General features: G+C 31.8%; 1 protein-coding gene across 1 annotated transcript; it reads right to left on the bottom strand.

Moving 5' to 3' along the window:
• Positions 1 to 4,872: 4,872 nt before the first annotated feature.
• Positions 4,873 to 5,889, bottom strand: LOC148302421 (uncharacterized). Its single transcript, XM_088271674.1, has one exon. It carries the CDS (start codon positions 5,310 to 5,312, stop codon positions 4,923 to 4,925), a length of 390 nt encoding a protein of 129 aa, XP_088127800.1. The 5' UTR covers positions 5,313 to 5,889; the 3' UTR covers positions 4,873 to 4,922.
• Between the last annotated feature and the right edge of the window lie 10,626 nt (positions 5,890 to 16,515).

Below are 16,515 nucleotides of genomic sequence, written 5' to 3'. Positions count from 1 at the left end.
TTTTTTGTTGATAGTGACATTACTGGGGAATATATATTTTTATGCTGTACTAGAGAGTTATCTTGTTTAGTTTTATTATTGTATAGTCTGTATATGTTAATAGTGTTCGTTAAGTTTCTTTTTTAGAGTGTTTGTGTCTTTTATATTTTTAATTTCTAAAGCGAGGATGTTTTTTTGTGTGATTTTTTTTATTCCTAAGTATGTGTAATTTTGTTGGTACTATAAGAAGAAGACCATAAGAAGATGTATAATATATGTTTTTTAGATATATTCTTTTTTATGTACTGAGAATTTTGCGAAAAGGGTTTGTGTTGAGAATGTTGATCTTTATTTTAATATTACTTTGTACTGCTTTGATTGATTTCATGATATTGTTATATGCCCCTCCCCATCCAATTAATAAATTAAATTAATATAATTTTCGCAAAACAATGAATGGCAATTCTTTGTACTGTTCTGTTTTAATGTTACGTACTAAAAATATGTCGGAGATGTGTTATGTTGATGAGAAAACGGTATTCATTTATTTACCCTGAATCTGAAAAAAAGGTTTGGTGATTGATTTTCAACATAACGTAATTATTTCAAAAGCATTCCACGACCTATTGTTCTATAGTTGATTGATACCGCCAGTTGCTATATGTCCATTTCTTGCCAGATGACTGCCGTCAATCTTCGATACACTGAGAGAGTAATATATGTTTTCATCAAATATTGGTCAAAAATCTAAATAAACGATCCTTATGTTATCGAAACAATAATTTGGGTTCATTCTTTTATGATAAAGCAAGTCACAACCTTTCATTCTGACAGATTACACACTCTTGATAAAAAGAAATGGTCTAGTAATAGATACAGTGATGTAACCTTGAAACGACCAATGGAAAGACAAAATACAGCGGAGATATTTCGTGAAATATTGCACAGGTCAGTGCGAACATAAATTATTTATCATTGGAAATCTCGTTAAGGCCAAGTATTCGTTAAATAGCAACTTATAAAATATATAAAACCCTTACCGCAACCCAATGGTGCATAGGGCACTGCTTTATATAAACGCAGTGTTATCTCGATCGATTACACATGAAGGAAAGGTGATCAGCCCTCCACTTCAAGTACCAGTCCAGTGTAATATTGAATAAATATTAGAGTGAAAAAATCACTTATATTCATTAGACCCCCCTGGGAATCGAAACCGGGACCTCCAGAACGGTAGCCGAGCATGCTGACCATTACACTACGGAGGCGGACATAGACACGAAATAGCAACTTAATTTTCTCTAAACGCAGGTTACATTTGGCGTAATTGTTTTTTTAAACACTGTTTTTGAATTGAAAAATTATAACATTTTCTTTTTATAATTATGTAATAGTAAGGTAAATACAATATACATAAGGAACCAATAAATAAACAATAATGGTACGTATGCTCGATCGATACTCGAAAATATTACAGGAAGGAAATTTTGTAAATTAAAAGTTATTATCTATTCAGGAACGAGAAGTGAAATTCATTATTATACAATCGCGTGCAATGCGTTGCAATACGGAAGAGGGTATCTCTTTTACGACTGGCGATGATATTTTTAGTGTCGCAAAGATAAGAAGATTATTTCAATGAATTCAACTATGGTAATAATATTATCATTACGCAACACGTTAAATTCACATTCGAGCGTTAATTTATTTGATTAAAAAAAAACACAATTAAATCGACGTCTTATATCGTACATTTTTAATATTAATTGGGATCCGTCGTACATGTACACAATACCCAGAGTTAAGGGGATATTCGCTAACACATAATTCATTCCACCGAAGACTACCAGAGAGGTCACATCGCTCACTCCTTTCAAGAACGTCATAAATCAAAAAACTTGATGTTTCAGGAGAACGTTTTTAAAGTTTAAAAATATAACACAATGTATTAAAAATAATTATCAAACCACTTATTGAACTTTTTACTGTGCAACAAATCTTTTTAGGTAAAACCTTTTAAAGGCTTTTCTCCATTTAAAAAATATTAAATATTTTTAAAAAAATAATTAAACAATACCTTTTCTTTAAGATGCAAAAATAACATTTTCTGCCCTGTAGCGGGTAAATATTAAGTTAAAAACATGCCTCTTTTGCTGGAATATAGTACATTTTCTGGGCATTCTGAAAACATGCACAACTGAAAATTGACGATTTTTGATTTATGACGTTCTTGAAAGGAGTGAGCGTCATGTAACGTCCCATTTTTTTTGTAAACAATGTATATTGGATTTTTGGTTTTATAGAATAAACATTAAAAAAAATACTCCATATCTTTCAATAACTCTTTTCTTTTAAAAATCATATACATAATTATTTCATAATAATAATAAATAACAAAACCCTTATCCGCACCCCAATGGTGCATAGGGCACTGCATCATATAAACGCAGTGTTATCTTGATGGTTTACACATGAAGGAAAGGTGATAAGCCCTCCGATTCAGGTACCCAGTCCAGGGTAATATTAAATAAATATGACAGTGAAAAAATCACTTATATTTATTTTACCCCCCTTGGGAATCGAATCCGGGACCTCCAGAACGGTAGCCGAGCGTGCTGACCATTACACTACGGAGGCGGACGATAATTATTTCATAGAAAAACTTATTTTTTCAATGCATAAACGGTGTTTTAAGAAAAAAATCAATTATGTAAAATGTTACCAGGATTTAGAGAAAATTAAGATGCGACTTAACGAATACTGGGCCTTAATTCTCATAGCTTTCGTAATTTTCTATAATTATATTTACAAAGAAAAAAAACTTTAATTTTTGGATTCAAGATTAATGCAAAGATTACTTGAAATAAATAAATACCAAAACCAAAGCGTTTTATGCATTTTTCATATATTCCTGAGACTTTGGTAAATAAGACAGAAGCGCGGGAACAAGAGGTGACCCGGTTAAATAATACAATTTGTTTTTTTTTGTTTTTGTTCTTTTTTTAAATTTTAGATCCGAGCTGTAAAACATCGACTTCGTGGGTATACGTTTGCTTTCACTACGATCGTATTTTTTTCAGTAGACCGATGCCAACATATTTAAAGAAACGAGTATTTATAATTTTTACAACGAAAACAACACTGCAAGGCAAGTTTTAGGGATACCGTGACTGGACACTTAATAATACGTTTTTAAATAAACATTGCACATTTATTTTTTTCTTATTGAAATGTAACTTTGCTTTAAAATCACTGTAAATTAAAATATATTTTAAAATCACTTTTATAGTGATTTTAAAACAAAGTTATGTTTTAATTATCAAATGGAAAATCACAAAGTTAGTGCTTCAAATATAAATTATTTACAGTACATATATTTTTTTCCTTTATATGTAACTGTACTAGTTCAAATGTAATATTACAATTTAAAACATTAATCCCTTATAACATTCCGTAAGATAGCGGAACAAAGCAGTGCCTACCCTGGATTACTCGCGTTCCATATAGAAACACGACCAGTGCCTACTATGCCTTATTCTCACTCAACCCTACTGCGTACCCTAATTAAAAACTCTGTGAACGCCACTGATAAAGGGGTACCTATCTTTACGTTGTAGGGGGTTGGTTTACTGTGTATTATTTTTACGCCAAGGCATAGATCTCATATATACATACATGTATATATTTTTTTAATTATGTACTTAAAAACCACAAAATAATCAGGCAGATAAATTTATCATGGCAATTATCAGCACTGAAGATTAAGATAATATGTATTACATAAAATATACTTTACGAAAATAAGACAGTTACTACTAAAATTTTAATAAATTATTGATAAATTTTAATAAAATATTAATTAATATGAAAATGTGTTCATGGGTATTTTTCTCAAATGTTCTTTGTACTACCGAAGATTTCCTAGTTCAAATTTAGAGCGTTTTTATTCGTTAGTGCGTCGGCGGTACTAGAAATTGGACGGAACGGTTTCAATGAATATTACAAATTTAGAATTCGAATGAAATTGTTTTCAAACTGTTTTAAGCGGGAATGGAAATTGATTTTAAAAGAAATTTTATTTGTTTTATTTTTATCATTTACAAAAAATACTTAAATTTAATTCTATGTATTTCTGCGAGGTAAAGCGGCTCATTATCAGAAATAGGTATCAAATAGAGTGGGTTCGAACCGAGAAACTCTAACTCGAGAGTTCGCGACACTAACCACGTGACCACAACCTGGCGTTCTTTAGAACAGTGTTCCGCAAACTTTTTCTATTCAAGGTACACCTATCAAATTAAGAAATTTCAGAGGTGCATATTTACCATATTGTGGTAACATAATATCTCTCACTCCTTTCAAGAACGTCATAAATCAAAAAACTTGATTTTTCAGGAGAATGTTTTTAAAGTTTAAAAATATAACACAATGTATTAAAAATAAATATCAAGACACTTATTGAACTTTTTACTGTGCCACAAATCTTTTTAGGTAAAACCTGAAGGTTTTTTTCTCCATTTGAAAAATATTTTAAAAAAATAATTAAACAATACCTTTTCTTCAAAATGCAAAAACAACATTTTCTGCCCTGTAGCGGGTAAAAATATGCGTCTTTTGCAGGGATTTAGTACATTTTTTGGGCATTCCGAAAACATGCACAACTGAAAATTGACGATTTATTTATGACGTTCTTGAAAGGAGTGAGCGATAAGTTCAATGCGAAATGTGAGCGCACTCAACTGAGCACAGGCAATCAAAATATATAATATATATACCTATATTGTATTTTCACAAAACTAGACTTTTTCCGCGGCACACCAACTAATCAACGGTACTCCAGTGTGCCGCGGCACAAACTTCGGAACAAAGCTTAAGCGTGTCATTATAGCGGGATGGTGAAGTGAACTAATTGCGCAATATATTGAAATAATTATAAGAATAGACTAACCTTTGACTGAGGCTTGTTTAACCTGCGACCGGGGTGGAGGAAGGATCGGTTTTTTCGCTTCTAGAACGGGACGGGTCTCCACTTCAACGGGGGTACTTCTTGCAACGGGAGCTGCTGTCATGTCCGGGGCCCCAGGGACTTTAATCCACGCGAATCTTGTATGCCCGTCCAGCGGGCGCTCCAATATGAAGTCGAAGCCCCATTTCAGGGACCCTTGTTGGGTCGCAGTTTTCATCTCTCGCTCCGCCAGCGTCCTGGCCGTTTCTCCCGGAGGCCCGAAGAGATTCTTCCTCACTTTGGATAACTCCTTTCTCTTCGGCCCCCTCATCTGTCCCAGCTGGTTAAGAACCGCGGGACTCAAAACTCTCGCGCTCATGGTTGACATTTTCAAATGTCAATGAAAAAATAACAACACTTATATTTTAACAAAAGTCCCGCAACAGTTTTGTTCCGCGAGTACTGTAAACAAGCGACTTCTGTTCCGAACGAAAGTTTAACGCTGTAGCAAAATTACACACGCGAGAGTAGTAAAAATAATGAATTACGTGTTAGGTTCGCGTAAGTGAAATGCGAAAATTCAACAGTAATGTCACGTAATTTTTACATATTCGATATAAAAATACAAAAATATCCACTTCACTAACTGAATCTTTGGTTAAATCCAGAGTTTTTTTGCAGAAATAAAGTGACAAGTCCTCGTAAAATTTCAACGACAGCACACATCAAAATTTTCAATAAAACTCACATCGGGCGATCAGATCGCCACTTAAGGCAGTACGAATTAAGTAATTTCACCACATTTATGCAACATGCATAATATTTAAACACTGACATAAATATATTTCGCGGTCTTTGGTTTTTTTGTTGAGAACAAAATTTACAAAAGTGGATTCGCCCAGATAAAAAAGCGAACCGCGCGGCACAGGTCCGCCTCCGAACGTATCTCGCGAACGACTAGCGCCAGTCGCGACGCGCGTTGGAAACTAATTCAGTGCTGACTCGTGAAATCGGTTATTTTCTAAACACACTACGCTTTGTTGATCATTCATCACAATTCGAGATAAGTCGAGTGACAGTTACATATTATATGTAAATATAGGAAATAACATTGAAATGCTTGATAGGATAAGGAGATTTTAAGTGTTGTTGATACACATATTTTAAACTTATCTTTAAATAATTATAGCTATTAATTAAATTCTTTGTAGGGCGAACTATAGATGAAGAAACAAATCAAATTAATTCGCATTAAATTCTTCACCTGTCCCATTTTTTACTGCGATTTACTACCTAAAATACTTCATAACTTCAATAACTATATATTTTTTTCCAATAAGATTTGAATTTTCTTATCATACCTATAGAAAATAAGAAACGGGCATGTTTCCAAATATAATAGGCAATAACAAATAGATCATATTAGAATCTTATATATTGTTGAATACTCACTTTATTCATAGATTTTATTTAATCTTTTAATAAGTACAAATAATAAAATTACACATCAATTTAAATATTTAGGTTACCTTCAAATCGCGTTATCTATTTACAAAAAAATAAATATATTAATACAAGATTTTAAGCAATACGTGAGGTATAGATGACTATGTATTGAAAATATTAAATTATATAATAAAATTCGGTACCTACATATACAAATCAAATTGCACATTGTGTCGGGTTGTGGTCCCGTGGTTAGTGTTGCGGATTCTTGAGTCAGAGTTTCTCAGTTCGAACCCACTCTACCACAATTTGATACCTATTTCTAATAATGAGCCGCTTAGGCTCACAGAAATAGTATAACACAGAAGTATTTTTGTAAATAATAAAAACAAACATTCGGTTTAAAAAAAAAATTAATTTAGTGAAACAGCATTACATTTAAATTTATGTGTATATAAAACGCCCGTTATAAAAGTACGTATCTAATTAACAACGCTTGTTGCATATGAGACATATAAAATTTTAATGTTGTCACGCGGTTATCATATTTTTATATTTCGAGCCCTCTGGCCGCGTAAAAAGAAAGCGCCAATTACAAAAAAAGACGCCATACTTGTTGGGGGCGTTGTAATCAATTCCCCCTATTTGCCACGAGGTGTCACTGGTACCCATCCGGAAGGTGCTGCCACGAGTGGCTGAAATACGAAACATTAACATCAACATTCATAAAAGGAAAGCACAATGCAGTATGATCTGACTTTCTTTAGAAGCGATACACAGAACTTCTTTACTATGTTGCTTAAAATTCGAAAACTATAAAATATTGTTTCATTTAGGACATTTAGGTGATACCGTCTCGCTCTTATGTAAAAATAATTATGTTGCTGTTTCACGTTTCGAGAAGATGATATGCAGTTTTCTTAATTTATCAGATAGTAGAAATCATACAACATTGTACAAACGTTTTATTTCCAGTCAATTTAGTTAAAAGATTTCAGAAATTACCTCAAAGGCGCTTTACATTTGAAGTGAAATATTTATATAATTTGACTCAATTAGTAAAAAAGATTCGGCGAACGGCAAGTTTTTAAAGAAACCAGTACAGACGGCATTTTTGGCCAGATGTGAGAACTAATAGGTATATAATATACATATATTATGTAACATAATTAAGGGGTTAGGCAGCTCATCGTTCACCATTGTACGTCGTCACTAGGGCCATATTTTGATTGATCGCTTTAATACAATAAAGCTTTATATAATGTAGTTCTTAAATCAAAACGTCCGTGAGGTAATAAATTACTAAAATAACGCTTAATAAGAAACTCAAATATAATTTATGATTTAAATTACACCTGGTAAATACCACTAATTTTAAAAATCTATTGCTATACGTGTTTCGATGCATTCTGCATCATTTTCGAATACGGTGTTTGAAAATGATGTATCGAATCACATGTGGTATTTACCAAGTGAAATGTAAACTAAAAATAGCTAGATATTACCACAAAGTGACTGTACAATCAATCAATAAAATTTAATATAATTACTGAACATAATATGTCCCGAAGTTCTCGTCAGAACTTCTAGACGCGGATCTGACTTGGGAGGATGCAAGGGAGCTGGCAGTCGACAGAAAATACTGTAGACAGTTTGTGGACTCCAAATGCTCCACCTAGGGAGCGTATATGGTTTAATAATAATAATAATATGTACAAAACTTGTGTGCGACCCATCATGACATCGAATGCAGAGCGGACACCGTAGTTACAAAAAACGCGCTAGGAGTGTCAGAAATGAAGACTCTATGAAGCATATCTGGCAAGAGCCTACGAGATAGCTTAAGGAACAACAGGATAAAGGAAATAAGTGATCTTACCAGCTCGCAACCAGAGCACTAAATTAAGCGGGCGTGCCTTTGATGTTGCGAGACCGATGGCGTGGAATGCTCTTCCACCAGTGGTGAAAAATTGTGAGAGTGAGATGATCTTTAGAAAAAAAAACAAAAACACATTTCGCTCACTCCTTTCAAGAACGTCATAAATAAAAAAAATTGATTTTTCAGGAGAATGTTTTTAAACTTTAAAAATATAATACAATTTATGAAAAATAAATATCAAGCCACTTATTGAACTTTTTACTGTGCAACAGATCTTTTTAGGTTAAACCTGAAGGTTTTTTCTCCATTTAAAAAATAAGTAGTTTATTTAAAAAAATAATTAAATACATTTTCTTCAAAATGCAAAAACAACACTTTTTGCCCTGTAGCGGGCAAATATTAGGTTAAAAATATGTCTCTTTTGCTGGGATATAGTACATTTTCTGGGCATTCCGAAAACATGCACAACTGAAAATTGGCAATTTTTGATTTATGAAGTTCTTGAAAGGAGTGAGCGATTTGTTTGCTGAATCATTTCCACCATTTTCTTTTCCCCAATTCATTCACAGTGAAGCACCCTTGAGGTAGTATTTTACGAAAATGGCGCTATGTAAATTATCCAAATTTATTATTGTACTTTGGGCATATCGCCAGAAAGAACGAGAAGAGTCTTGAAAAACTGGTAGTAACAGGACAGACCAAATAAAGGAATTAACCGGATCCTCGCTAAACGCTGCCATCAAGTTGGCCCAGGACCGGGAAGAATGGAAAGGACTTGTGCACCAAGTGCCTGACATTCCAGAAGACCACGACGCTCAGCATTGAGCAAGAAGATGAAGAAGAAGATTATTGTATTGGGTTGTGGTCCCGTGGAAGTGTCGCGGACTCTTTAAGTCAGAGTTTCTCGGCTCGAGCCCACTCTTCCACAATTTGATACATATTCATAATAATGAGCCGCTTAGGCTCACAGAAATAGTATGAAATTGAAATATTTGTGTAAATAATAAAAACACAACTATTTCTCGTTTATAAAAACAAAAAATAAATAAAATAAAAAATAATTATTTAACTTTTATTACACAAAGTCAAGGACAAAAAGAAAGGAGTGTTCCAAAATACTTCGATAACGATATTACAAACGCTGTGCATTATTTACTATCGGCATTTAGTTTTGTTATTAATCCATGTTCAACCCGCACCCCGAATTAAAATCAAAAACGGTAGCCCCTATAAAATTTAAATATTAACACATTATATCTTTTTGAATAGTCTCTAAACGACTTTAACCCTATGCGATCGATCATGCGGGGTCACACAATACACATAAGTTAGTAATCATTCTTTATATAAACGGGACCCTCTTAAAATTGTACCCCTATTTCATCATTTTCTCAGACACCCTGTTGTAAAAACAACAACAAAAAACGTGTAAAAATAACAATGAAAATCTTATTCATAGCTTCGTGGTCTATAATAGAATCGGTAATTTTGAAGCACTCAATCAATATAGAAAAGTATTGGATTTAAAAAAAATAATAAGTAAGGTGCAAACACAGATTTCATACCATAAGAGAGGTCACATGTCGCTCACTCCTTTCAAGAACGTCATAAATCAAAAATCGTCAATTTTGAGTTATGCATGTTTTCAGAATGCCTAGAAAATGTACTATACCCCAGAAAAAGAATCATATTTTAACTTAATATTTACCCGCTACAGGGAAGAAAATGTTGTTTTTTTCATTTTGAAGAAAAGGTATTGTTTAATTATTTTTTAAATAAACTAAATATTTTTCAAATGGAGAAAAAACCTTCAGGTTTTACCTAAAAATATCTGTTGCTCAGAAAAAAGTTCAATAAGTGGCTTGATATTTATTTTTAATACATTGTATTATATTTTTAAACTTTAAAAACGTTCTCCTGAAAAATCAAGTTTTTTTATTTATGACGTTCTTGAAAGGAGTGCGCGACATGTCTGGTCACGCATGTTTAGAAAAAATAAATCCTTACCTTTCAATGTCTCTTTCCTTTTCAAAACATGAAAAGGAAAGCGATTTCTGACAATGAGCCGCTTAGACTCACAGAAATAGTATGAAATTAAAGCATTTTTGTAAAAGAAAAACATAACTCCATATTTGTTTTAAATAAAAAAATTAAAAATCAGAATGCGCTCAGCACGCTCAGGGTGCACATGTGTACACGCTCAATTAAAAAAATGTATATTAGATATTTTTTGTTTGTTTTTTAGAATATATATTGAAAAATATATTTTTTTAACTCCTCACCTTTCAATGTCTTTCCTTTATAAAAACATATGATTATTTCGAAGAAAAACTTATGTTTTATGAAAAAAATCTATTAGTAAAATGTTACCTGAAATTAATGAAAATTCAGTTGCGACTTAACCAATACTGGGCCTTAACAGTCAACCCTGATGTATGGAAATGGAGCATGGAGTTGGCAAAACAATATTGACTTGACGCAATCGAAATCTGATCCTCAGACCTCAAACGAACACTTCTGGGGTTCTAACTTAGATATCAAGCGAGAACTTCTAGAGAACATTTCAAAACTATCTATTTGTTTTTGAGGTTGATGTTCAATTCGCCTGGACTACATACGGCAATCAAAATCCTTTTCCCAGTGATAGGATTAAAAAATTTCAAGAACCGGTTCGCACTTTAGGTACTTCCTCTAACCACCCCCCATAATAATATTTTTTACATTTTTTCATTTATTTGTTTTTTATTCTGCACATAAACAGAACATTCACACAAAAACTGAGAATGCTCCAATTATAATAGTAGGTACAGATTTACCGATAAGTTACCGATACATGATCTCAATCGGAATATTGTGTGACAACAAACGGTTAAGGACCTGTTCGGCGAACTCTAAAAATTTTAGTCACCGGTTCTAGCGAACCGGTGCGAACCGGCTCAATCCCACCACTGCTTTATCCGTTTACATAAAGGAAAACACCAAAGTAACAGATGTCCCTCAACGGATCGCGGATCTAGTGGAACTGGGTAGGTTATGTGGCACGTGTGCCTGAAGATATCGTAGTCGTACAGGAGAAAGTGACCAACTAACAAAAGGTAAAATGTTCCGGAGGGTCATTCAAGTCACTTTTGCTTGGCAAGAAAATTAACATCAATGCAGTTAGTCATTTTTAACAAGTCAAAATCTTATACTTACAAGTTTAAAAAATCCTTTGGGATTTTTTTCAGGGCAATATTAAGCTAGTAAGATAACAAATAGTCAATGATCACGTTTTTGTGTAAAATGCACTTCGTCACTTTCTCCTGTATGACTACGATATATGGACAAAAAAGATGCTTAGCTGTAAGCTTAGAACAGTGGGTAGGCCCCAGACAAAATGGTCCGAGGACATTAGAAAAGTGGCGGGCCTACACTGGAAGACATTCCAGTCCAACAGAGAACTGTGAAAGTCCAAGAGGGAAACTATTATTCAATACTGGACACAAGAAGAAGGCTGAAGTAAGTAAGTACATACGACAGTCAGTAAGGAGAGTGACGATATCGCTCACTCCTTTCAACAACGTCATTTATCAAAAATCGTCAATTATCAGTTGTGCATGTTTTCGGAATGCTCAGAAAATGTAGGTACTATATCCCAGTAAAACGGCATATTTTTAACATAATATTTACCCGCTACAAGCAGAAAGTGTTGTTTTTGCATTTTGAAGAAAAGGTATTGTTTAAGTATTTTTTTTTAATATCCTAAATATTTTTCAAATGGAGAAAAAACATTCAGGTTTTACCCAAAAAGATCTGTTGCACAGTTCAATAAGTGGTTTGATATGTATTTTTAAAACATTGTATTATATTTTTAAACTTTAAAAAATATTTCCTGAAAAATCAAGTTTTTTGATATATGACGTTGTGGAAAGGAGTGAGCAATATGTGAATCAAATTATTTTACACCAGGTAGATTAGAGCTCTACGAGATGTATCCTTGGTGACGTCATTGATTGCTTGGCATTAAAAAATCGCAGGCTTTTATATGCCCAAATGATAAAAAAGTACTCATTGTTTTGAAGACGGGTTAGAACAGTTAACAAATAAAATAAAAACATTTTTTCATATAGACTAGAATTTATTAAACAAGTGATAAGTATATAATAATATTTTCTTTGTTACAATAATTCTTCTTAAACCTAATGCACAGTCTTTATAAAAGAAATACATGGGGATTTATAATTAAAAAAAGATAACATTGTACGTACGTACTTGTTAACTCGCATTTTACGAAATGTTCAAACTTCACTCGGTCTGGTATGATTTTTCGCAAGTGCAAACTGCAAATATAGCATGAAAATGAAATTTTCTTGAATGTTTTTCTCAGACACATTTTATAAACTTTATAAAATTAAACACCTTTGTTTTAAGCACTTTTTTTATTATTAGTACTCTTTTTAACCTACCGGTTTCGACAAGAACCTTGTCATCATCAGGGTTTATTAAATTTTAAAACATTAAACCCATTGAAATACTCAGTTACATTTTTAATTTCGGTAAGAGAATGTTATTAAGTATTTTAATGTTTTAGAATTTAATAAACCCTGATGATGACAAGGTTCTTATCGAAACCGGATGGTTAAAAAGTGTACTAATTATAAAAAAGTGGTTAAAACAAAGGTGTTTAACTTTATAAAGTTTGAAATTGAAATATTGTGTTTGTAGTAAAAACACAAATATTTTATTAATTTTTTTAAATTTTCTCGAAATTCAGCCATATCATATTTCTTACTTAATCAAAACTGTAATGATGTCATTAAAAATATATAAAACGTAATTTTGAAGATGTGTGATTAAAAATTAGAACCTGCTTGATGGCTCACTGATAAAAGTCTTTTTCCTTTGAATAAGCAGAGTAAAATATTAACGACTTGTTTATTTTTAAATACGATTGGTTGTTCAGTAAACCCCCGTCTATTAAGTATAACGTCTATTCGTATAAGGTTATCCCCTATAACGTTTACGGCATTGTTTTTCCTCTAGCGAAGATTTCCGTATAACCCAGTAGGAAGATTACTTCGCCCAAAATCCTCATACGAATCGAGTCATTTTTACTGTTTAAAGTGTAAAAATACAATTGAAAATCATTAACCCGTTATAACGTTCCCCTTGATAACGCGGAACCTATCTCAACGTTAAAGGGGGGTTTACTGTACTTAACTTAAAACGATTAATAGATAAGAAAGTCGAATTTATTATTATTTATTAATATCAGTAATGTATGTAGAGGTATATGAACATTTCGTAAAAACCGAACGAAACTTACTTTATCTGTTGGGTGAACAGATAATTTATATTGAGTTAATATATCGAATAGAATACGCAGTTGATACATTTTAATTACAGGCTATCCATTCTTTGGAATATAGGTTGAATATGATTATGTTTCCTCAACCACAAACAAGCGTGTATTATTTAACTACCACCTTATTAGTACTAAAAATATTCAAAACGTTTAGATTTGGCTGGTTGGAAAATTGAAATCGAATTAAAAAATAAATAAAAATAATACTGTACTTGAAAAACTTGGCAATTTAATTTCGCCGTACAGACAGTTTAAATAATATCGACGGATAACAGTCAAAATATGTTTTAACTTTTTCAGAAAAAATCACTTAACAATACTTCATTGATTGCAATTGAGAAAAAAATCATTCCTGATAGTTTTTTCAACATATTAACTTGTTTCTTGAATGTTTTTCGCAGACATTATGTGGCATATTTTATAAACTTTATGAAATAAAACAGCTTTGTTTTTAACCACTTGCTTAAACCAAAACAAAGTTGTTTTATTTTATAAAATATACTAACTTGTATTTGCAAATATGAACACAAATAAATATTAAATCCATTTCACTGCCTACACTAGGGGTGTTTTACAAACTTGTATTTTACAGTATTTAGATTGTCAGGGACATTGAAAGCTATTAGATGTTAATTTACAGTAAAATAGGGATGAAATTTTGTTTCACAATTTCTATAATTTTTAACTTGGTTCATAAAAAATTGCTTTGCAAGAGAGTGTGTCAGGAAGCCTAGATGCTTCTGTATCAGATCCAGGAATGCGGTTGATACAGCTTCCAATGAAAACGACAGCTGTTTCACAAACTGTTTCGAAAAATCCAAAGAAAATTGCATCCGCTACACGATAGAAGAATCCAACTTTATTGCTTTAAAAAAATGTACTTCTATTGATGTTTAAATGGATTTTTAGACACAGTTTGACAATGCAATCGCAAGGCGAAATATTATTCAGTATAATCTAGTATTAATATACTTAAACAAAACATCTTTGTAATTTGATGAAGAAACAAATATTTATATTGTTTATCAGTATCGTTGGATACATGAATAAGGATACATTGGAACACATGTGAATTATGTATGGAAAATGACGTGAAAATGAAAAGGCCATTTGGCCACCTTTCGTTAGTACGTGTACTTATTAGATTGGTACCAATGATTTATTTTAATTTTTTTATTTACAATGATTTTTGTGAATTTACAATTGCAATTCTCGTCGCGCCGCCCTTTAATTTCAACTGTACAGTAGAAAAAGGTGACTGAACAATTTGTTTATTTCACAAAAATATGCTCTTTTTTTTAAATATTGTTAAAGTAATTTGGCTGTTACCCATGGATACGATCAAATTAATTGATTTTACAATAAATTTGATTGTGGACGTTTTTCGTATATATATAGTTGATCAATGACAGATTTAAATTAAAAAATAAAACACTTTTATAATATATTATTAGATTAAAACCAATATTTTTAGCTTTCCCACTTTATTTTTATTTGACCAGCGACCGGGTTTCGTCGTTACCGACATCATCAGACTGGGTGACCAGTCTGATGATGTCGGTAACGACGAAACCCGGTCGCTGGTCAAATAAAAATAAAGTGGAAAAGCTAAAAATATTGGTTTTAATCTAATAATACATTAAAATGCAATTCCATCACGAAGAGTCAGTGGATAATATAAACACTTGTATAAGACTACATTTTTGACACGACTAGTTTGGAGAACCACAGATGAAAATGTGAAAATACAATAATTGATGAGAACATCTCGCTCACTCCTTTCAAGAACGTCATAAATCAAAAAACTTGATTTTTCAGGAGAACGTTTTTAAAGTTTAAAAATATGATACAATGTATCAAAAATAAATATCAAGCCACTTATTGAACTTTTTACTGTGCAACAGATCTTTTTAGGTACAACCTGAAGGTTTTTTCTCCATTTGAAAAATATTTAGCACATTTAAAAACATAATAAAATAAAACATTTTCTTCAAAATGCAATGACAACATTTTCTGCCCAGTAATGGGTAGATATTACGTTAAAAATATGCTTCTTTTGCTGGGATATAGTACATTTTCTGGGCATTCAGAAAACATACACAACTGAAAATTAACGATTTTTTATTTATGACGTTCTTGAAAGGAGTGAGCGATCTGTTGTTCTCGAAACTAGTCGTGTTTACATTAATAAATGGGACCCTCTTAAATTTATACTCCTTATATCATTTTCATACGTTATAAAAACAACAATAAAAAACATGTAAAAATAGCAATGAAAATCTCATTTATAGCTTCGTGGTGGAATAATAAAATCGGTACTTATGTGGAAACACTCAATCAATCAAGAAAAACTTTTGGAAAATATCATTTTAAATAATAACAGGTGAAATTATATTACAATAATTTATGAGAATATCCGCAGTTCTCGAAATTAGTCGTGTTTACACTAATAAACTAAAAAAAGTGGTCTTATACAAGTATTTCTCATAGCACTAATTTTCTTTGATATTTTTCCATTTTCATTTCAATAGCTGGTTTTCTTTTTTAAACATTAGAAGTCAATAAATCGATTGGCATAAATTAACATTTAACATTTTTTTTAATGAAGGCTGCAGTAGGGAACTTTCAAAAGTTTAGAGTGAGTATATAATAAGCAAACAATATATTTTAATTACAAACTTTTACTTTAGGTTGGCTAAAAAAGCAAGTCACACATAAATTAATAATAATAAAAAAAACTTTTTTTTATTAGATAAAAAATATTTTGCGATTTATTGCGGTTTTTGTTATTATATTTACATATTTATTGCACCCGCTATCAAACACTTTAGTTTTATTAACTAAATATTTACCATCATTCATCGCGATATGTTTTCGGTAGTTTCTATTATAACCAAACAATTATATCGACGTGACCTATGT

The sequence above is a fragment of the Brachycentrus maculatus genome, unplaced genomic scaffold (genome assembly GCF_059751285.1).
Source record: "Brachycentrus maculatus isolate JH-2025_06_01 unplaced genomic scaffold, ASM5975128v1 h1tg000454l, whole genome shotgun sequence".
Lineage (NCBI taxonomy): Eukaryota > Metazoa > Arthropoda > Insecta > Trichoptera > Brachycentridae > Brachycentrus > Brachycentrus maculatus.
The sequence above is the reverse complement of the archived record's forward strand: the minus strand, read 5'-3'. Positions and strand labels throughout refer to the sequence as shown.

What these genes read in the sequence shown, in the direction of transcription:
- LOC148302421 (XM_088271674.1), bottom strand. Translation starts at nt 5,312, where the DNA reads ATGTCAACCATGAGCGCGAGAGTTTTGAGTCCCGCGGTTCTTAACCAG.